At 40.7% G+C, this 23735-nt stretch overlaps 1 protein-coding gene across 1 annotated transcript in view; it reads right to left on the bottom strand.

The window, feature by feature from the left end:
• Positions 1-861: 861 nt before the first annotated feature.
• LOC126474511 (cholinesterase-like) overlaps positions 862-23735 on the bottom strand; it is a 33127-nt gene continuing 10253 nt past the window's right edge. Inside the window, 3 exon segments of the mRNA XM_050101982.1 lie at positions 862-887; positions 4691-4876; positions 11017-11293. Of these exon segments, the coding sequence (XP_049957939.1) occupies positions 862-887; positions 4691-4876; positions 11017-11293 (489 nt within the window).

Raw genomic sequence — 23735 nt, 5'->3', positions numbered from 1 at the left:
ACTCTCGATGTAATTTTTCATCTTTACTTCGATACACAGAAACTTTATTGTGTACGTACTTCCATCTTTCAAAAGAAAATTGTACTGTAGTCCCTTGTCGTAAGTAGGAAATCAACGCTTGTAGGGAATTCGTGTCCACCGTTCACCAATTATTCCGTTTGCTCTTTATTTCCTAGTTGATGCGATAATGGAGGCGATTCTGTTCTTCTTCCACGCCGCATATGCTTATTACTGTCGGTGACTAGAGTATCATACACAAGTATGTCTTAAACCAGACGAAGTTACGTGTCAGTTTGCTATTATCGTGTCAGTTTGCTATTATCGCGGAGAATGTTGTGAAAAACCTTCTCTATACCCCTTAGAGGAATACGCAAGTGTAGCTGAACATAGTGTTTGCTTTTTATTTGCGGTTCATTTTTCTTGCAGAATGCACATTAGAAAAAAAAAAAAGAAGCAAGGATTAGGCTGCAATGTTCTGTCGACGATGAAGTCGTTTAGAGACGCAGCAAAACGTTTGGATGGAGGAAGGCCATATCCTTCCAAAATAGAAACCAACACTGCAAATTGCCTTCTACAATTCATTCTTCAGTTTTGTCGTAAGAGGGTTAGTCCATCGTAGGCTGCGAACGTGAACGACAAATATTTCAGTTCAGAAATCATCTGGTACGAGGGCAGCTCAGGACTCACCTCATCTGTCATTAAGAGCGACTCCTCCACCAGCAGGTCAGTGGCGTTAACAGAGCGTAAGAACTGCACCAGCTGCTGTGCGTTTACAGCTTCGTAGCCGAGGACAGAGCCCAGTCTGAAGGCGTGGTATCGGGGATCCCGTACCACGGACATGCCGGCTACGAAGGTGCCGCTCTAGTCCACCAGCCGCGAGAACAGACCTGCAGCAGGAACAGGCTTCAACAACATACACTGAACACAGATAAAAAAGTGTGCAACCAGCAATCATTCTGGTACGTAAATTACGTTACTAAACTAGTTTCTCAATGTCTACACTCGTATTTACGCACTCATTCAAGAATCAAATAGTTTTCCTTACACCATTTATTGCAAGCGAACCATTCCCAATGGGACTAATAATGTCGTATGGTCTCCTGCTGCGGCTGCTAGCGTCGCAACGCATCTCAATATGCCTGAAAAACTTCTCGAAGTTTTTTATAGGGTTGTCATCGAAAGCGAACCAAGAGAACTGAAGAGATTAACTTTAACCCATGGCATGTTTCAGGTCTGATTATGTACCAGCAATGAAACCTTTGTGTTTTTACGTTCTATCATCAGTATGTCCACGCTTTGCCCTTCTCATGTGTACTAGTGCAGGTCGCACAGATATAAAATCGCAAAGGATGAAATTAAAGTGCATATACACTGTAGCTGTCCACAAATTCTTTCAAAGTTCTTGCAGACAAATGGCATTTCAAGACTTGGGTATTCTGCTTGGAAAACTCATAATTCACTTATATAGGCAAAATAAAGTTATATCTAATGCAGTTGCTATAGCATTTAAAATCTGCTTTAACGCCTCTTTATGTGGAAGCTAATTATTTATATTTCATGCTTGAAACTAAAACATTCGTCTGTTTGTTCCTAAACATGGAAATAAGGGTGAGAGCTACTTTTTGCCTTGAAGTTTAATTGTTTTTTATTACATTTCTCGTACAATGCAACAGTTTCATGACATGATTTCCATATGTGCAAAATAATGGAGTAACAGAACTTATTAGCATGAAAGTAAATGGGAATTCTTCAAAATTTATAGAACCTCTGACTGTCTGTTCAAAAAGGAACAGCTTTCATACGTTTCTATACCAAAGATTTAATCAAAAATACAGCGTTTTCACTTTTTAGACATTAAATTTATTTGTTTGTTGGATGTCACTGTAGATGTAGTTGTAATGTGAGCGTGGTACTGCAGAAAATGCTCTCACGAAAACTTCTTCTGAACTAAACAGCAAACATACAGAGACGAGGTACCCGACATACAGAAATGATTCCCACGTCCCTGTCGAATGGAGAAACAGAGAATTTGAAGAGATATGTAGAGGTAAATAAACAATGGAAATTTGAGGGAAATAAGCTACAATCTTCATGGAGCTACGTTCCATTCATGCAGCTAAATGAAAGGCAAGTTGTTCTTTGTCATACCAGCTTCGCTATTTTTATCTACGAAGCATCTTCAGTAGCATGTAACATATGTTTTTTATATGTATAATAAATATATTATGCAATAGTTACAATGTGTTACTATGTTACATTCTGTCGTGATTTTATCTCATATTTCAGATTAGAAACAAGTTTTGTACCCAAATTACGTGATATTAATTTATTCATTGGCATTACTCATGACTTCCAGTGTTGTTAGTCCTCATGTGTGGTCCTGGAAATCTGTTCATTCGTCCCCATTCACCAACTGGCCAATTTCCTAGGTTTATTCAGCCTCGTTTATTGTGACACACCACTCGCATTTTCATTTTGTGATTAACATGTGTGTATTTACAAAGTGCAGTGTTGTCAACAGTCACCGTGTGTTTATCTTTCGTCTTTTGTTTGCGTTGTGTTTATGATTTGATATTTTTAATCTCTTTTGTGTGTGTGTGTGTGTGTGTGTGAGAGAGAGAGAGAGAGAGAGAGGATGGATAGAGAGGGATAGAGAGCAATAGACAGAGAGAGAACGAGAAAAAAGGGAGAAAGAGGAAGAGTCATTAATTATTTACTCTGGTTATGTTTCAGATTCCTGTTTGTTATTGGAAGTGATGGTCAGGAAGTTATTGGTTATATTAATTTGGTAATTAATTACCTTATTTTTCATTGCTACATCTCTCTGTACATGAAAGTTAATAGCATGAGTTTTTTGTTATGATTGTTCACTATAATGATTTTCAGGTCTTTATCCATGTTGGATGGTTCGTGCTCATATTTTATCAGGTATTCGGCAAAGATAGAATGGCTACTTTCATACTTCCAGCTTCTTATATGTTCTTTATACCTAGTTTTGAAATGCCTGCCTGTCATCCACATACATACTTACATTCTTGTCTTTCTGACTGGTATACCTACTCCTTGGTATTTATCTGATTTGTCTGTTGTTTGTAAATGTGAATAGAGTGTGATTCTTGTTCCGTAAGCAATGTGTGATCCCTACTTCTTTAATAAATTGGTATTGTGTATGTTGATTTGTGTTTGTATGTTAAACTGTACCATTTTGTTCTTTTATTAATGTCATGTGTGCTATTGTGTTGTGTTTCTGTGTGTGTTGTAGCGTCAGTGCTGTTCTTTGGTGTTTGTGTTCTCTGCTTGTTTTCATTCTTCTTTAGTTATGATTGTGATTTTTGGTTAAGTATTTGTACTAAAAGGGCGTTGGAACCAATGTTTCTGACTAGGAGTTGTATTGCTTGTAACTTTTTTTCATAGTTCTCTTTGCTGAATGGGATCTTATTTAATCTATGTAACATGTATCGTAGGGCTGCTAATTTCTGATTTTTCAGGTGGTTGGATGAAGCATATATAATCTTATCAGTATCTGGAAAACAATTTTGTATCCTTTCTTTGTGATAAGTGTGTCGAAGATTGTGTTTTCTGTGTGGTTGAAAATAAAAGTAGTTGTACAGCAATGTATTTGTAAGTCCAAGAGACAATGCATCAAACACACGTATCAACAAAGTTAACTTACCTTTCAGATGACTACCGTGCCTAGCAGTGAGGTGATGTACTGAAATATCCTGTGCAGCGTTCCGGTACTTAAATGACATGGCATTGAGCCAATAGAATTTCCATTAAAATCGTCGTTTATTTGTGCTTCCATATTAGTAAAAGCTGGCTTTCACAAACTCCAAAAAAAGACATTACACATTTCCAGAGAGCTTCTTCCTAGATGTTAAGTCAAGTTAAAAACGTGCTGTAGGCGTCTAAATAAGGGTTAACCAGATGGAACAGTGAACTCCACTGACTAAATTGGCGCCAAACGATGGTAACATAGGACTAGTACTTCCTTCCAGAACATACCGTAAGTCAAAATAATAGCAAGATTACCTCTTCTTTTTAAATTATAAGATTTAGTTTATATAACATTCTATGAAAATATGTATTTGTGTGAAGATTTTTAATAACAATAGTTACTAAATTTACAGATATAAAAATTAGAAACTTCCTGCGATGTTGCTATATCGATTACTTATTATATCGATTACTTATTGAAAGCAAAATAAAAATGTAGATAGAAACATATATCTGCCTTTAAAAATGAATGGTAAAAATAGTTGAAATTAATATAGATCTGTTTTAGAGTATTTGCTGTTAATTATTTGCCAACTAAGTTTGAGAATATATCGATATATAAACGGAGTATTATATTGACAGAAAATCTGTGCCAGACAACTCGAAAAACAGTAAATGTTCCCATGCATGGATTACGTAATTTACAAATGATAATGTGTTCAAATTTTGAAAAAAATTAGATGGTGCTACAGCTTTCCGTAACTGAGCAAAAGATCCGATAGGACTAAGATTCATTATAGATGCAACCATGAACATTCACAGTGGGCTAAATCTGTTAACAGTTATGCCGATTGCCTTTGAAATAATAAACAGTTTATTTCCTTTTTCCCATCTCTCCACTTTCATTTCATCATCCTCTGTGTAAATTTTTGCTATCAGCTGCTTGAACTGATCTCTGGAAGTAATTACTAACCTGCAGATCCAGGTGACATGAGATGCAGTGAAACAGAAACCCCTCCAGCGCTCTGACCGAAGACCATCACAAGCTGTGGATCCCCGCCGAAGCTGGCGATGTTCCTCTGCACCCAGGAGAGCCCTAGCTGCTGGTCCTTGAGGCCAGCGTTGCCAGGAACAACCTGGTCACCTGTGCTCAGGAAGCCTGCAGTCGGATTGAAAACGAACTGTAATTCAATTACATTATCTTTCACGCAGTACAATATCAATCCCTTAACATTCCAGTACAATGTTTCAACACGTCCTTCCTTAGTTAACTACATAAGAATTTCTTTCCATTAAAAGCTTTTAGCGGTTTGAAACTCACATTGCAAGTTTTGACTTGCATTCATCCGTGATAAGGTTTCTGGGCATCAGAAAGTGAAATGAAACATCTAGTTCTGTTAGAAAACTAGTAGCTTCATTCTTCTAGGCACTAAGTCTGTATCTACATAATCTGGCTTGGTAGTGATGTTTTCATTTATTCCATTTGGATTTTCCAAAATGCTTAAATCAAATGGACACATTTCTCTCATTTATTTGACTCCTCATTTTTATACCTATTGTACACTTGCATCTGAAAATGTCGTTTAATCAATGTCATAATAGTGTCCAACAATAAACGTCTTTGTCGGAAGATTTACCTGCTTTATTATGACAGTGTCAGATTCAATTGTTGATTATTTCCCATTCAGTTATATGGGAAATAAAACGGAATTGTTGTAGTTCCATTTATGAGATTATAAACTGAATTTAATTCTCTGTTTTATCCTCAGGCAAAATACCGTTTCCTTCTACGTTCGTACTGGTAACATTTAGACGTATTGAAAAGTTTACCTCTAATTCTACTACATTTCATTTACATCGTCACCAAATTTGCTTATCCGTTTTGTCGTCTTTATTGGAAGTTGCTAATAACGCATTATTCTCCATGGGTTTTGAGATGAGTGTGGCTTCATAACCATGATGTTTACATACTCCTGTTTTATATGTTCACGGGCCTTAAGTCAGGAATTACCTTCAAGGTTTTTAATGCAAGGAATAAGGGTCCTTCGGTCATCAAAAATATTTTCGTTAGGAATAGCCTTTTTAACCTGTTTAGTTTCCCACAAACGTAGTCCCTCCACTTTTCAGCGCAATAGCCGCTCGCTTCTACGTACGTTGCAAAAGTTTCGTCAAATTCTCTACGCAGAAAGTTTTCGCCTCGGATTCGAAGCAGTTGACAAGTGTACTCTTCAGTACCTCGTCATTCTCAAACTGTTGTCCATCAATACGTTGTTTCAAATAGCAAAAATGCCTTTATTGGTTGCTACAAAGCCAGGAAAATAGGGCGGGTGATTCAAAATGTCCTAATTGGACATGCTGATTCGTACCCTTTCTGACTCGTGGTGCAGGTTACGGTATCTTTCTTTGAGTACCGTACTCTCCATGACCTCTTTCCCGCACACGTGAATTTGGATGGCACTACTCAGTTCGGTAAGAATTCCACAGTACACGTCAGCCGTAATTGCTAAGCCACGTTCCGTGAATGAACCGAAATCACAATTTATAAGCCTGTATAATCGATCAGCGACCTCGCACTCCCGCATGCACATGTATACATCCAGTTAGTAAGTCCCCATACAATAGTCTAATCATCCTTCATTCGTTAATGTAGGCCTTCAAACTAGGCACAATTCTCTATAAAGTTGAGTTGCAGTAGATCCTTCAGGGCACCAAAATTCAAAATAACGGCCCCCAACGTTGTAACTGGAGGGAGCAACTGATTTCGAAGCGATGTTTTCTTTAATCCACAGTGAGTCAACTTCTGAATCCGAAGAATGATTTATGCCCGTTCGTAAGAAAAATTAACCGACTGCGCGGCACCCGTTTATGTTTGATCTGAGCAGACAAATTTAAATACGACCAAAAGGCCTTTGCTTTTATACTGTGCCTCATAACCCAAGTTGTGAGTAATTTCTATACGGTAAAGCTGAAATGTGTGTTTCATTCTCTTAATGCACAGGGACATATTTTTTCTCCTTTTCCGATATTTATATGTAGCATATTCTGTGTTATCGTAAAAGTAATGCTAATTTCGAGTAAAAATCGCAGCATAATGAGTTATACACTGAAGCGCCAAATAAACTGGTATAGGCATGCGCATTCAAATACGGGGATATACACACATCACAGAACTCCTGGAGATAGACGTTGACTGTGGATATTGTATAACAGACACAGTCCTTTTGACTATTCAGAAATGTCACTCAACTCACTCAAAGATGTAAATAACCATGCATGAGCAGCACTTGTCAGACAGAGGGGGCCCGACAGCCGATCAGTTCTAGTCATTCCATCAGGAAGGAGGTACATGTAGTTCAACCATGCCTAGAAGGTCAGTATAACGGTTCGATCGCGTCCACATTGTAACTTTGTGCCAGGAAGGCCTCCCAAAAGGGGACGTGTCCAGGCGTCTCGAAGTGAACCAAAGCGACGTTGTTCGGACATGGAGGAGATACAGAGAGACAGGAACTGTCTGCAATTGTCATCGATTATCCTTCATAGATCCCCGGTGCAAGCAGAGCTGAGGCTGCAGCTCCGTCAATAAGGTCAAACATTTTACAGTGATAGTATCAATAAACTGTTCTTTCGCTGGGAGAGATGCGTTCGTCCGCAGGATGTTATGTTCGGAAATAAATAAGCAGACACGAAAAATGGAGATACAGAATATGAACAACGTTTGTTTTATTTAAAAAGCTTTAAAACCTTTCACATAAAAAACTCGGAAGCATTAGTTTTCGGTACGCAGTCTAATGTGTACGGTTAAGTAACTAGACTCAGAATCTGCTGTTTACAGTGATTTAACTGTTACAACACACAAGTAAAAAAAACATTACAGAGCCTGGTATCTCTCCCCTTCTCTTTGTTTCACGGAAAAAACCTTTGAAAATATATCGATAGTCGCAGTGTTTTTTTCTTTTTTTTTTAATCAATATTATTGTGATGTGTAATCGAAAGCAACATATAACCTCATTGTGTTTAGCTGCCCGACGGCCTGCTTCGCAACTCGGCAGGGGACATTCATGCACACTGCCGTGCTAACAACTTAAGGACGGCCTCCACTAGCTCGCTCTCGCAAGAGACCCCTTCACTATGAGGACTCTGGTTCAACATTGAATAAGGCTCCTTTGAAAGGCTGTGTTAACAATTATGGCAGGAAAAAAATTAGTTGCAAATGACTCTCCATGTGCATCAGGAGAGCGACAGAAAATGTGTGTCCAATAGGTGCAGAGATCAACCTTCTATGGGATGTATATATTACACTTCACAAAGTGGACATCGTCGACGTTCAAGAAATGTTCAAAACAAACCATTAATTTTCACCATGAGCACAGAATGAAAAATGGCGCGTCTTGGTGATCACAAAGATTTGCACCATCAAGATCGAACTCCTTGGGTGTTACAAACCGTGCAGGACGTTCTCTTAAAGAATGCTTAATGAAACAGATTGGTGTAACTTGTGGAATGTGATGGAATCCAGTCGAACTCGAAACAACCTGTCGTGGAATCTATCCTGAAACTGGCGATCCTTTACGGTGTAGCTGCAGACGCTGCGATAATATGTTTTATAGGCACGGAAAAAAACGAACATCCAGAGGCTGAATTTGCCCACTTGTTCCAGGCGATACGAACAGTAATATCGCACACTTTTCAGGAGGGTTAGTTTGCTCTAAAGAAGTATGATTTTTATACAGTGACCAGGAACCAAGCAAAATCGTGCTATTTTGGCCAGCTGTTGACCAAAAGCAGTGCTCAATCCACACCTATAGTTCTCTTACGCCCATTCTTCCACACTTGCTTGCTCTGACATAAATATTTCCCACTGATCTTCCACCATCACGCACACGAGAAACAGTCGTAGGGGGCAGAGCACCTCCAATTCTTTGCAGCACAACAAATAACTTTCCAGATAAATTTACTACCCAGTTTAACAGTCGCCATAATTGAATACGAATACGTTAAGGTATCGGTTTAGTTGATCTTGATTCATCTCTCTCGGTATCTCTAATTTCCTCTCCAAATCCCGGTTGGTCAGAATTGAAAACAAACTCGTTACTGAACGATAGCATAAGTTTGTTTACCTCATCTATGAAATTTCGTTATCTTACGTCTTCCAGTTCTGTAACAATGTTTTGAGTTACGCAACCATCCACTGCTTCCCTGGAAATCACTGTAACCCATGTCGCTCGCAATTTGATGTGAATAACGTAGCGGGACACTATCGCGCTCATCCTGCAAACTGCATCGAGCGTCCTTGAAACCCGAAAACACCAGTTTTTGTAACAAGTGTGCTTTTTCCTCCCTTGAATATCCGTTTTTTTTGTATTTGTTTTTTTTTCTATGCTGCGGATGATCTTCCATGTACGTAAATGTGTTCAGTACCCGCTCCTTGGACAATGATTGTCCTTTACTACGTTGCACTGGAGACGGGATTTGTGTCTCCCTGTCCGATAAGGATGATGACCGACCTCACTCTGTATCCGTATCAACACCACTTTCAGTTGTTAAGCGCGTACTGTCATCATTTACTCCTCATGTACGGTGTCTGCAATGTCGAGCGTATCCTACACCACACATTCCACTGATGCATCTTGCAGAAAGGCTAATATTTCATCTGCCACTTCTTTCTCGCTGTGCGAAATTCCTTACGCTCCGTTTTGACCAAATGTCAAATTCGGAAAGTGTTGTAGACATAATGCGATGTTTACTTTGTTTATCGTTGCCATTGCTCTGTTCTGAATCAACGCCATTAGCACAGTAGTACTGTTGAGAGTTACACGTGGACTAAGCAGATCAATTACGCTTTATAGTTTCATGCTGCGCTCGCCATTGGATACCTCCAGTCCCATCCTCTGTTGTCATTAGCAGCCAATATTTTGGTTGCATGGCAGACAATTTGTGGGGCTTCGAATGCGGTACACATCATTTAGAGAAACTTATGTTTTACAATTTCCCATCTCTTCCTGTCATTTACTTGGCTTGCAGATCTCAATCGACTTTTTAACTACTGATGATTTTTTTTCCATAGAACAGGTCTTAACTGAAATACTCTTGGTGTGCAGTAAGGCCTGGATTTCATAGCGTGGTCAGTACTATGTGGGCTTCCAAACACCAATTCAAAGTTTTTCAATTTTCAGTCATTACATTTCACTTCCTTGTTTACTAACAATTATACTGTTAAAATGCTTTCAAAACTAAACTGAAAGTTTCTCAGTTTTCACTTACCATTTTTTTTTACTTTTTACCTGCTTTTAATTGCAGTTGTTACACTATATGTCCTCAAAAGGAAAAAAGGAATTATTTTTTTGCTAAATAAAGTCTTTTCTTTTGTAAGAAAATGAAACGCCTACAGCCGTCCTTATGATCTTATTTATTATGTAGCAACCAGTTTCGGCTCTTCAGTGCACCATCTTCAGGCCGTAGTTGGTGCTGAAGGGGTAATCACGATCCATATATACACTGCATCAGTATTCGCAGCTCGTGGTCTAGTGACTAGCATTGCTGCCTCTGGATCGTAGCGTCCCGGGTTCCATTCCGTGTCGGGTTGGGGATTTTCTCTGCCCGGGGACTGGGTGTGTTGTCCTCATCATTTCATGACAATTCGTGAAAGTGGCGAGATTGGTCTGTGTAGAGATTGGGAATTTGCATGGGCGCTGATAACTGAGTAGTTGAGTGCCCCACAAACCGAACATCAAACAAACAAGGTATCAGTGGCCAACAAAGCGGGTTTACGAAGACTATCTGTAACAGTGGCATCAGCACTCCAACCATCAAGTGCAGTTCACGGCCAACATAACTGGTTTACGAAGACTATCTGTAACTGTGGCGTCAACATTCCAACAATCAACTGCAGTTGATGGTTGGAGGGCTGACACCACAGTTACAGATAGTCTGCGTAAACCAGTTATGTTGGCCACTGACGCATTGTATATATGGATCGTGATTAACCCCTTCAGCATCAACTACGGCCTGAAGATGGCGGATTGAAGTGCCGCAGCTGGTAACTACACAATAAATAAGATCATAAGGACGGCTGTAGGCGTTTCATTTTCTTACAATAGTGAACAGCCGTGGTCTCCAAGACCTCCAGTCAAAAGCATGGATAAAAAACAAGTCTTTTCTGGACGGCTTGTTGTGTTCACGTGGTCTGAAACTTTACCACTTCCAGATCCTCGCTTGCTGCAGTGTTCCACACATCATATTTTGCTAGTTCCTTTATTCGTACAGGTATTTCTCATGTTTACTTTTGTTACACGTACTTACCGAGCGGACCCAATCGGTAGTTGACAGTGACCAGTATGACTCCATATGAGACGAGCTAATCAGGCCCGAACTTTAGGCCAGCGCCGCTGCCGCGTGAGAAGCCCCCGCCGTGCACCCAGAACATAACGGGCAGCCCTGCGCCCTCCTCCGGAACACCGGGCACGTACACGTTCAGGTAGAGGCAGTCCTCAGATCCGGTGCCGTCCTCTTGCACGCAGTCGCTTCCGTATGCTGTGGCGTTGAACACGCCCTCCCAGCCAGTTAATGGTCGTGGCGCCTGTCGGAAACAAATTTCTGGTTACAAAATCACTAGAAAAATGTCGAAGACTACTATACTGACACTGGTTATAGCGGCTATTTGCGCGTAGCACTGGAGTGTTTTTTATTGTTATTACTGCTATTTTTACAAATATTTATATACTTTTGTTGATATTTTGGACAATGATGCGACAGAGACAACGACTAATTATTATGATTCGTCGTCTTCATCAATATCAGTCATATAACTTCTGTAGGTCTTAAATGATGGACTGAGAAGAACATGTTCGCATGACCTCTCGCTCACAAAGGTTTTTTAGGGAAGTTATGAAATACCCAATGTAATATCATCATCAGCTTCTTCGCATCACCAATTCTATGAAAGGAACCTCTATAGACTTCGTCATGAATTACTGTCTTTAAGGTATTTACCCATGTGGCTCCTCCATGTTTCCCAACATCGTACACCCATTTTATATTAGGTTAAAAATGTCAAGAACATCATCAGCTTAATTTCATCTCCGACTGTCGGAGATAGAATTATAGCTGACAGGATTGTTAACATTTTTAACGTACGTATCGCATATTGTCCCAGCATACAATGAAGCACGTATGAACGCAACTAAATTTTACATTAGGTTGTCGTCTTATTCTTTCCTGTCTCTTGGAAACCAGTGAAGACTTTCCCTGTTCCATTTAGCATCCACTGTTCTCTTTAAATTTCTCATTTCCATTTCGTTTTCATTACAACGTATCTACGTTTCCCACTCTAATCTGTTCCCTGGCTGCCGGCCGGAGTGGCCGTGCGGTTCTAGGCGCTACAGTCTGGAGCCGAGCAACCGCTACGGTCACAGGTTCGAATCCTGCCTCTGGCATGGATGTGTGTGATGCCCTTAGGTTAGTTAGGTTTAATTAGTTCTAAGTTCTAGGCGACTGATGACCTCAGAAGTTAAGTCGCATAGTGCTCAGAGCCATTTGAACCTTTTTTTTTTTCCTGCCCATTTATTTCCTCACCTAGTAATCTCTGCCATGCTATTCAACACTCCACTGGTTTTAACATTAACGTTTCATGTCTTACTTGCGTAACTTAAAACTTGTAACGACACTGATTGCAAGCTTTCATTCATCTCCGCTTTTGAAGTTCGTATTTCACCGAAGTAGTTTACTAAAAGCACTAAGCACTGCAGAAAAGTTAGACTTTTCTTATTTCTATTCCTGTCCGTACAATATCTGTTTTCAACTGGCGTAAATATAAAATTTCATCCTCTAATTCTATGATTTTGTTGGTAACTTGTATTACCTGCATTTCCATATGTTGCTTATGTAAGGGGCGATCTAAAAGCTCCCATTCGAAGGCCACGCGGTCCAGAATCGGTATGCCAATCAGGCAAAATCTCCCTGAGCACTGAGGCAGTCATCCCACCGACGCAACAGATTGAAGATACCCGTTTGGTAAAACACCGTATCCTGCTACGTGAAGAAGTTCGTAATTGGCTGCTGCACATCCTCGACCGAAGGAATCGTTGACCTTTCTAGGCCTTTGAGGAGTAATGACACCGTGGGCAGAGATCAGGACTGTAGGGCGGATACTCGAGTTTCCTCCACTTGAGATCGGGTAACTTCTGCATTACGACATTTGCAGTGTGATGGCGTGCGTTATCCCGGAGGTTTATTATCTTTGGCCCGAAAAAAGCATGTTCTTTGAGAATTTTTTTCTCGGGATGTGTTATAGATATCAATGTCAAATTTGGTCAAAATGTTTATTGATATTTCCTCTACAAACTGAAATTTTTTCAACTGGAAATGTCGAAGAGCAAAGGCGGAAGTGTCGCCGGAACGAAACTAAATTTCGATGTAGACCTCTACGCGCGGTATGTCACAGGTCAGCCGGCTTGTCTGAAATCAAAACTGAGTTGACTTTAGCTAAGCATATAATATTCTTTAGTTGTACCTCACTTAAGTTATTTGGACCATTGGAAACAAAATGGAGGCCATTTGAAAAAATGTTTTTTTTTTTCATCGATTTTTCGACTTCGTCGGCCAAGTAAAAATATTTATAGTTGATGGATCGGAATAAAAGTGGTACAACTCCTAGACAATTTAGTTAGCTTTGTCGGAAACAAAGAATCATGCCAATCGGTTCAGTAGATTTGAAGCTACCATACCAAGCGATAAAAAAAAATTCATTTCGAGAAAAAAGCGTTTGAACTTTTGGCTACATATAAATGCAATATTATGCAACGTACTTTCAGTCTGCTATTACGGGTCCATAAACTAGCCCTTCCTCTTCCTCTTAGAGGGCGTTCTGCTCGATCTGGGCCATCCTGCGCCGCTTCAGAGCCGCTCGTATGGCCGGTGGCAAGCGGTTTTCGGCCGCTTGAATCTGGTGGTCGTCCGAATGCTTGGTGAACTGCGTCGAATGGAGTCCTCAGGGTGACGTCCATCGTTGTCATGGTCTTGAGAATTGCTGAATACCCTTCGTTGTAGCTGCTTACTGCCAGGAAAATCGCAGTCTCCACAGTCTTAGCACCACAATGCAAATACTTGGGGGCTAACTTCCAAACTCACGCGTTCAAACTTTCATTTGAATTTTGTGTGTTTCTTCCCAAGCACCGGTGCAATAACTCGTCCTCCAATAGGACCTCGTAGATCGGATGAATCACTTTTTGAACTTCTTTGGAGTGCGGTTGGTCGTGTTGATATTCGTCCAGATGGCTGGCAGCCTCTGCAATGCGCCACTTGCACCAACTTGTTTCCCGAGCCGGACAATTTTGGTGTTGTGGGTGGTCATCCGTCGAACACTTATGGAAATACGTTGCCCAAATTGCCTTCTTCATCTGTTCCACCGAATTGGAATGCCGTCGGATTGCCAAGCCGTAGTACGTCGTAAGCCCCTTGATCACTTTTCACTTTTAGTCATGGGCAAGCACACATAATAATAAAGTCGAAATTCCCAAAAAAAACTGGTTCGTGAAAAAGGTATATTTCAGGTAGGCGCATTTTTTTGTTTAAACACGAATAAAAAACATTCCGTTCCGTATTCGTAAAAACCGTTTCAGGGGTGGATTCTAAACACTTTTATGGATCCAAAAATGCAATTTAAAAAAATCGATTTTTTGAACCAAAAGATACTAAAACTCCTCTTAATTTCACACCTTACTTTCTCCGGAGTAGTTCAGTACCATTTCCCAGCGACGGAGACACCTGATTCCTCCTTGAAATTAGTAAACAATGGACCCCGATAATCAAAGAACAGAGCAAGCGTTATCTTTCGAGCAGGTAGCTGGTTCTTGCACTTCTTGGACGACAATTTTCGACAGACAGTCTGCCAAATGTTCATTATTCATTCTCCGATGGACGTCTGGCGGTGTTTTACCTTCGCCAGCCAAGAAACGGATAACAGAACGTTGCTTCTTTTGGGACACATTTGGTAATCACTTCGCCATAGTTCACATTTCCGCATCTACCGCACGCACGTCCGAAAGATACGAAATCACATTAATCACTTGCTTACATGTCTGTGCTTCTGTACCCGTATAAATTCAGCATCAAAACCCTCAGACGGAAACTTTTTGAACGCCTTTTATACAATATTTGCGTTTTATGGTGATTTAGAAGCCTACCTTGAGAATAGCTTTGTTAGCTTCTCTTCACAACTGAACTTAATTTACACTAAAAGCAAACAGTACAGACTCCTCAAACAAACTAAGATCTTTCAAATATCTACCGTTAGCTCGTAGTCCTCCTTTATTTTCTCAGATTACAGATTTGAGAACAAACTTTATGAATGCTTTGAATAGTTTTATCGATCTTATCTCCTAATTTATCTTTCAGCGCTGAATTTCTATACTGTTGAACACTGATACCAGTCCGATCTTGTCACACCCAGGCCTGTTCTTCTGTTTACTAACAAAACGTGTAACAGTGTCTTGCTCCTCATGACCTGCGAGTACAGTTTCTTTAAGTGGTTGCAAGAGGTATCTCTGCTAGCATCGTGGGGGAGAGCCACTAAATACTTCGCAGTGAGCATGAATGCAACCAACTACGGTAGATTTCAATGTCCAGTTCAGTCTTTTACGATTTTCGGTTTATCCTCAGGTAACACGACTGAGCTGCTCTCCATCCCACACTTCAGTAATCCTGTAATCATCTCGACCAGTTGTATTACGGAACGAAGGTTAAAATTATCATTAGGACATGGTTATGCGACCATAGATTTACCAAAAATTAAACATAAAATAGTGAGTGAAAATTTAATATATTTCATAAAAATAATAAATATTTCCATTACTGTCTCGTTCCTTCAGATAATACTATTAATTTACTCCAAAGTATCACGAAAACAAAGACGTCTCGTAATGCCATTTTGTCGTAGAATCACTCGTAATGAAGTGCAAAAGTCGATTTATAATTCTCATTTATCCGAAACCGTTATGTTAACTGACGGCGTAGCGTCAAACTTTCACAGTATAAATACATTTATCTGTATCTGAAACGGGAACGACCACTTCAATGTTTTCGAAACATTTCTCAGTTGCAGTCACCTGGATACAGCAGCGATATCGGTCTAGATTGTACAGAGGAAAGAAAAGCACTTCCTTAATGAAATATTTGTCTTGTCCCTGCGCCGCGTGGCCACGCCATGGCATGGATTACGCGGCCCCTCCTGCCGGAGTTTCTAGTCCTCCCTAAGGCATGGGTATGTGTGTCGTTCTTAGCATAAGTTAGTTTAAGTAGTGTGTAAGTTTAGGGGCCGATGACATCAGCAGTTTGGTCCCTTAGGAATTCACACACAATTGAACATTCTTGTCCTTGCAAGCAACTCTCCCTGTTCTAGCTTTCCGGTTACTACATATTCGTTTGAGTTTTGAAACTTCCTGACAGATTAAAACTGTGGGCTGGACGGAGACTCGGGACCTTTGCCTTAAGCACCGGCAAGTGCTATTCAATCTGAGCTACCCAAGCACGACTCGCGATCTCTCCTCACAGCTTTAATACCACCAATACCTCGTCTCCTGCCTTCCAAAATTCGCAGAAGTTCTCCTGCAGACCTTGAATAGCTATCACTCTTGGAAGAAAGGATCTTGCGGAGATATGGCTTAGCCACAGCCTGGGAGATGTTTCCAGAGTGAAAATTTCATTCGGGAAACGCCACCAAGGCTAGTTGTGCTACGTCTACACGAGAGCTGCTGTGGAACTTGAAAGGTAGGAGTCGAGGTAGTGGCGGAATTAAAGCTGTGAGGAAGGATTCTGAGTTCGTGCTTGGGTAGCTCAGATGGTCTGCTGGCACAGTAGCTCAGCGTGTTCAGTCACAGAGGTGGCTGGTCTCTGTAACAAAAAACTGAATGAAAGGATCAACAACTTCAATGGATGTCATGTGCCGTCCGCTACGACCAAATACAAAGAACAATAACGAACAAAATGCAGAAAAAAGAGAAATAGTAGGTAGAGCACTTGCCCGCGAAAGGCAAAGATCCCTAGTTCAAGTCTCGGTCCGGCACACAGTTCTAATCTGCCAAGAAGTTTCATATCAGCGCACACTCCGCTGCAGAGTGAAAATTTCATTCTGGAAACATTTGGATGTTCATGACATAAAATTTCGCGAAACTTGTGACAGTACACTCGTCACTTAGACCTCAGTTCACTTTCTATTCATTCCACCAAAATTGTGTGGCTCAAATCGTAAATTTCCCTTGTCATGCATGACCTCTCTCTTTCCACACTTCTCCTCGAACGCTATAACTGTCTTTTATTCAGTGACTCAATCATAAACCAAGATACTACACTTCTATCTTTCTGTTAATCACATTGAATGGTTCTCATACGTTTTCTGCTATTCGTAAATAATTCACCTCTTCTGTAATGGGACAATGATGAATGAACGCACAGCGTCAGTAGCGAATAAGATCATTGACTCTCTGTTTAGTTTTATCTGTGGTTGACCGTCAGTCAGCCACTTGTGCAGCTCCAGGGCATTCTTACTTGGTGCGTAGTAGCGTGCAGTTTTTTTCGAAGAGTGAGACATGTTTCCTATGGATCTGGGAGAAGCTATCTAGGATATTCTAGTATGGAGATGAGAACTGATGTATAATACTTTCTTGTTCTTTATATTGATGGAGAATAGTTCGGAGGAATTTTAAAGGTATGTTTGTAGTGAGATAATTTTTTAACTATTAGAGGCTTCTTATGTCGTCCTGTCTTTTTCTCAATAATCAGAGTTTGATTTCTCAAAAACAGTTTTCTTTAAAGTAAAACCCACTTCAACGATTCATAGCAAACTTTTGAATTTTAATCATGCGTGCATTGCACCTTATGCCACAGAAAGCAACAGATTTTATGAAAGTGCGAATCTCGCCTAGCAATATTGTGCAAACAGTGTGTAGTTATGATTATCAGGTGCCGTACTAGCAAATACATTAATTTTCAATGTTGGTAATTTCAGTTACTTTCATTCGAGTAGGTCAGTGATTTATTTTTGTGGATATTATTACTCTAACATTCTTTTTCATATCACGCATCCTTCATAATGTGCATCGGTACTAAGATTTGGTTACGTATTTTTCACTGAACACTCAGTTAGTTTTTTGGCATTAATTATATTCATTTTCTTTATTTCAAATTTTGCATTGCATGGAGTTTAAAGTTTTATTTCATGACATTGTTTACATGCACAACACAGGGTCAACCATCAGTCTGTTCTGCTCCACAACTGAATATATTGTCTGAAGAACATCTTATATGAGGAGAAAGTTTTCAACATCAATATACTGCATCCGGTTTTTTCACATACAGACAAATATTTTACCATCTGCTTACAACACATAATTGTTTATGAGGTACTGATCATTCTTTATTTAAACAATCAACTTCCTCTGCCACTATAGACGCCATAAACAACTCGTAACAAGCGACCAAATAAACTGAATATCTTTTTTGGTGTCGGGAAATTTTCCTCCTCTATATGTGGCAACCATCTACAAAATGCAGATTCGCTTCTCAGCAATGTCGGTCAAAGGAAGGCTTATCACTGCAGTCTTATTCGTTGTCATTGCTTTAGCATCAGTTGTAAAAATGCGTTTCACTACTCAACCTTAATCTCTGTCTTGAAAACTAATTACTTCTGATGAGAATCCAAATCTTCAAGTTCTCACGCTCTGGCGTAGATCATTCATTCACCATCTCTGAGTCTATCGGAAATTCTAATTCCTATCTGCAGATACAAATCTCCATACATCCCATAGCAATACTAGAATTTTGTTGGGTTGCGCGCTGAAGTTCGTTGAACGAGAAAAGAAAGAGTACGCTTGAAACAGCGTGCGTCATGAGGGCAGCAAATGTATTCTCATAATGTAGCCAAAAGTGAAGGTGCAGATGTGTTATAAATGGCGCCACGTAATGAAATTAAGTGAAGATGAAGTGATTCAAAGAATAAAACGAATAAAATGTTGTACCAAAGCAATGGAGTTTTTCTAAGAATGAAAGAAATATCTATAGGATGGTTCAGTTCCCAACCCGACGCCGGCCTGAGTGGCCGAGCGGTTCTAGGCGCTACAGTCTGGAACCGCGAGACCGCTGCAGTCGCAGGCTCGAATTCTGCCTCGGGCATGGATGTGTGTGATGTCCCTAGGTTAGTTAGGTTTAAGTAGTTCTAAGTTCTAGGGGACTGATGACCTCAGAAGTTGAGTCCCATAGTGCTCAGAGCTATTTGAACCATTTGAACCCAACCCGACCTGCCAGCAATACGTCTAATTTTGAGTTCCTATTCTCGGAGTCCAGGAATAGGTTCCTATGAGAAAGTGTCACTATTTACGTCCATAAAGAACAAAGTGAGTACAAAATTTCGGTCTCCTGTATTACAGCTGTGTTTGTCTAAACCCGTTTCATGGTTATTAAGATCCCACTGCTTAGAAACTATGTAATGCTATGCTATGTTCTCAGTCTTACTCTTAATACCCCTATGAACGAGAGAGTCGCACAATTCGTCCATTGGACCACCCTTCATACAACGCATTGTGGAGAATAGCTTTTGTCACTGCTGTCGTTCACTCTCCTATTCAACCCACAATTGGATCAATGAGAAATGACTATTTGGATCTGTACATTAAGTGGTCTGTGTCAAGTATCTGAAAGGCATTGAAGTACTCGTGAAACTGCGTGGCTTGTATTCTGCAGTATCGATCGCTTCAGAGAGAGTCAGAGTACAGGCAACAAATCCTAAACTACTCTTCGATTATGTTGCCAGGTGTGTGATGGTACATAAAATTTGTTTTCGTGACTTTTGATCCGAGTTAAGTACAGTCCGAGACATAACCAAATGAGAAAAATTGGAACATCATATCGGATTTGTGATTGAACTGGAGAGTTTCTAGCAAATAGCATGTTGTCCTTAATTGTGGGTGCTAATTTCTTGGATTTTTAGAACTATACTCACAACTTTCAACGCAAAATTTAGTGTTGTCGGTACAATAATAGTCTTAAAAGCATAAAATTGGCATGAGAATATACTGATGTGTTTTTTGTACATATGTAATACACTATGTTTCGTGTGTGTGTGTGTGTGTGTGTGTGTGTGTGTGTGTGTGTGTGTGGATAGGTGTGTGTGTGTATGTGTTTGGATCCTACATTGACAGCAAGTTCAAGTATCACTCCGTACAGATCGTTTACAGCCGTGAAGACCTTCTCAAACTGGCTGGCAGAGTGCAGCGGTAGCACGCTGGTGGCCGGCGACCTAAAAAAAAATTTCATCCCGACTGGTCGACCGACCCACTCGCCGGTCAGGACGCCAGCCAGTCCGACTACGTGTGTGGACAACGGGGACTCCTTGCAGGCCCACTGGTGGAGTGTGAGCAGCCAGACAGCGGCTGCGGCCAGCAGGTAGAGGTTCACCAGCCAAACCGACGGACTGGTGGCACCGCCTGACAGCGAGACCATCGCCCATACACAGGCAACTGGGTAGGGGCAGATCCACTTGTGAACGAGTCAGCGGACTGGTCCACCTGTGCAGGGGGCCTTGAGGCCTGTGGTGGGGCCCAGTGTGAGCTGTGATTGGCAGCTGCCCATATACCTAAATGTGTGTATGGACAGGATGAGTTCCACTGTCTGTCACTGGACTTCTTTGACATTCAGTCAGTAGATGAGTCAGTGCTATGTCGCTAGCGACTACTGTCAGTTGGCGCTGCACTCTGTTGCGATTTTTCGTCATGAAACATCTCGTGTAAAAGCGTAACAGACCGCTCCTCCCGCAAAATGCCGTTCTTTTCCGTCATATGTATAAACGCGATTTTGATGGTTGCTATTCATGTTGTTACTTCATACAACGACAATTAGCTCCAAAATTCTGTTGCTGCACGCCATGTACGTGTAAGTTCACGTGCGTGACAGCTTTTCGATGGTTGGCTATGCTACTGCCGCTGAACTAGCGACCATCCATTCCACTCATAAATTTTTTTGCTGAATTTTACAAGCATAGTTCGTGAACTCATTGTTTTTTGTCTTTTTTGTTACTGGACAAGTGTCCATTGCCAGGAGGACCTATGCATATCTCTTCATTTCTCAATTTCTAAGCAGAACGTTTATGTGAGTTGTAGGTTTCATCATTCCCATCATTTTAACTCAGGTCGTGTGGTTTTCGATGTTAGAAATGGTGCAGCACCAGCACAACAGCATACTGCCTTTGGGACTCGAAACTTATATACTTCATTTCAAGTTAGGTTGGTGAATCGATAGTATGCTTCTCTGTGCACAGTGCTGTCATTGGCCGGCACGGGGCTGACTCCCAGCTGCAGGACTCGTGCGTCCTACGTAGACCAGCAGCTGACGGCTGGGCCCCGCCAAACCCTCTGGTGACAGCAGTGATGCACAGTGCTACCGTAGAAGCCTGCAGGCAGGAAGGGGGCGGGGCTACTTCTCGACTTGTCTGGCAGTCATGAATTCTGCCATCATGGAAAGGGGCCTCTTTGTGGTGTGGTGTTCATTGAAATCAAGACGCAATATTGTTGCTATTCTACTCCCAGCGGTAGTTTAAGCACACCACAGGGGACTTAGAAGAAAACAGAGCCAAACATAGGGTAACAGATGAGAGATAACTGTGTCAACTATGGTGTCAGAGTAGTGGGGAGAATTGTTTTAAACTTTCAACAGCTGGAATTTAACTTGGGGGGAGCAGTAAGTAATGACAGGGGAGAATCCAGTAGGCATCTTCAGTTCTATAATCAGAACAAGCAATGTCACAACCATGACTGCTGCAGGTCTCTGGGCATCTGAATGAATAACAGCTTGCGGAAAGTATATTAAGTTGTTTATAGTGTCACTGGAAGTAGTTCAGCAGATTGGTTACTGTCGGTATGATGAAAACCATATTCAGGTTCAGATTGGCATCTTTTGTCTAACAGGTAGGCCTGTACCTGCAGGGAAGAAAAATCCTTTTTCTAGAACACTTTGTTCCAGAACCACAGGGTTGTACATGTAGGGGAAACAAACATCCTTTGCCTCAGGGAAAACGTGGAAAATCGGGCAACAATGCAGGCTGGTCCACTATCCCTGTCTTCAGTTCCAATATAACAGTCCACCATCTTTCAGTATTGAATTTTCCACCAAATTAGGACAACAGCCCTATTTCCACAGTGGCAGAATTGGGCTGTTTTTGGCTTTCCCACAAAAATTAGAATTTCCCGCTATTTCTATAAAGGCAATTGACCTTTGTCAGCAATCTGCCAACAGTTCATGATATCATAGGGGGAAGGCAGAGGTGGAGGGGAGAGGGGGGGGAGGTGAGGAGGAGGGGGTTGGGGATAATCTGGCAACGATGCACTGTGAAACAGATCACCTCTTGTGTATCTTCTATGGTGCAATTTTATGGTTGTACAAGTATTAAGAGATACCCAGTGTTAGAGACGTTAAACGCAGATTTAGATCGCTATTAGACAAACATAAAATGCAACTATCTGAAGCGAATGCGTGATAGAAAGGCAGTGTAAGAGTTTACATGCGGACTATTGCAACTTTTATGGAAGAAATTTAGGTATTGTTGAAATTAGCGTCATTTAACTCGCCTCTGGATGTTATGTCACCAATGTCCAATGGACTTAATGACAGATCCTTACGTTCTTATTTTTATATAATGACTGAATTGCCGTAATCAGATGTGCTGGAATTCCAATTCCTTAACGCTTTGAACGCCCGCAACATTTTGCTAAATTTTCATTTTGACCAAGATTTCCTCATATTATTTTCGAAAAACGAAGCTAGTATATCTCATCACGCATCAAAATGTAAAACAGCGATTTTAAACTGACAAATATGGTGTCACTGAATTTGCTGCACATGACCCATTTTAAACTTAAGATGCAACCAGAGCCATTATGTGGCCATGTACATCACAATTGATGCACACTCACATATCTGAGGAAGACCTTACTGGCAAGAAAAAACTCCATCTGTTTTTATGTAATTGCTTTAATTATAAAAATAAAAGAGTTACATTTTTTTACATTTTTACACATTTTTGCAGTACAATAAAAAAAGTCAAATACACTCCATGCACATGAAACTCTCAGGACAAATTTGGCATTTCAGTGACACCTGCTTGCTGCTTTGGAGAGTTTCTGGTAACAGTTGGTACAACGTCGTCTCACTGCAGTTTCAAACTGTTGATAATACCCATTCGCTGGTGTCTCCTGAACGTAGTCAATCTTGAGTAATTTATTTGCAATACCCTCACGGAAAGCAATTATACCCATTTCTTGTTTTGTAATTTGAACATACAAAGTGTGAGCATTTACAAGAGTAGTATTGAATAGTAACTCAAAGGGCACTTGGCGGTGCAGCTTCACTGACCTCCTCAAGCATGAGTCATCGGTTTTCCTTTGATCTCAAAGATCAATGAAGAGTATGGCTGCATTATAATCTTCAATTGCTTTTCTATCAGTTCACCTCTCCTTTTTTCATTACCATAAGCTCAGGTCTGTGTCTGGTAGACACAAATGCCGTCCTTCTGTTCACGCCACTTTCCGACAACCACCTCTGTGTTGCTGTCCGCAACCACCTTTTCCCCCTTCTTCAATGCTTTTCTGATAACAGTGTTTGGATATTACCCCTTCTGTTTTCACGGAGTGTTCCCGCCAGATGAGGTATTTTTTTCTTTTTCTAGAAGAACGTGCGCCAAGTTCATAGAAGTGTGGAGGTTACCTACAAGTAGAGTCCTCCCAGAATTGAAAAGTGATTCCGTTAACTCCAAGACAGTTGTTGTTGTTGTTGCTACGTGTACAGCATTAACTTCTTTTCCACAATTCATTTTAACATTCGAAGTATATACATCTGCAGCACACACTTTGTGTGGTTTCAGTTCGCATTTCAAACCGTTTCTAGGAACGTACCGACGAAATCGTAAATTTCCACAAAATTGAACGATTGTTTCATTTATAGAAACTGCTTCATCTCGAGTGAAAACTTCCTGGAATTAT

Source organism: Schistocerca serialis, chromosome 4 (assembly GCF_023864345.2).
Source record: "Schistocerca serialis cubense isolate TAMUIC-IGC-003099 chromosome 4, iqSchSeri2.2, whole genome shotgun sequence".
Taxonomy (NCBI): Eukaryota; Metazoa; Arthropoda; class Insecta; order Orthoptera; family Acrididae; genus Schistocerca; species Schistocerca serialis.
This window is presented reverse-complemented; position numbering and strand designations above follow the sequence as displayed.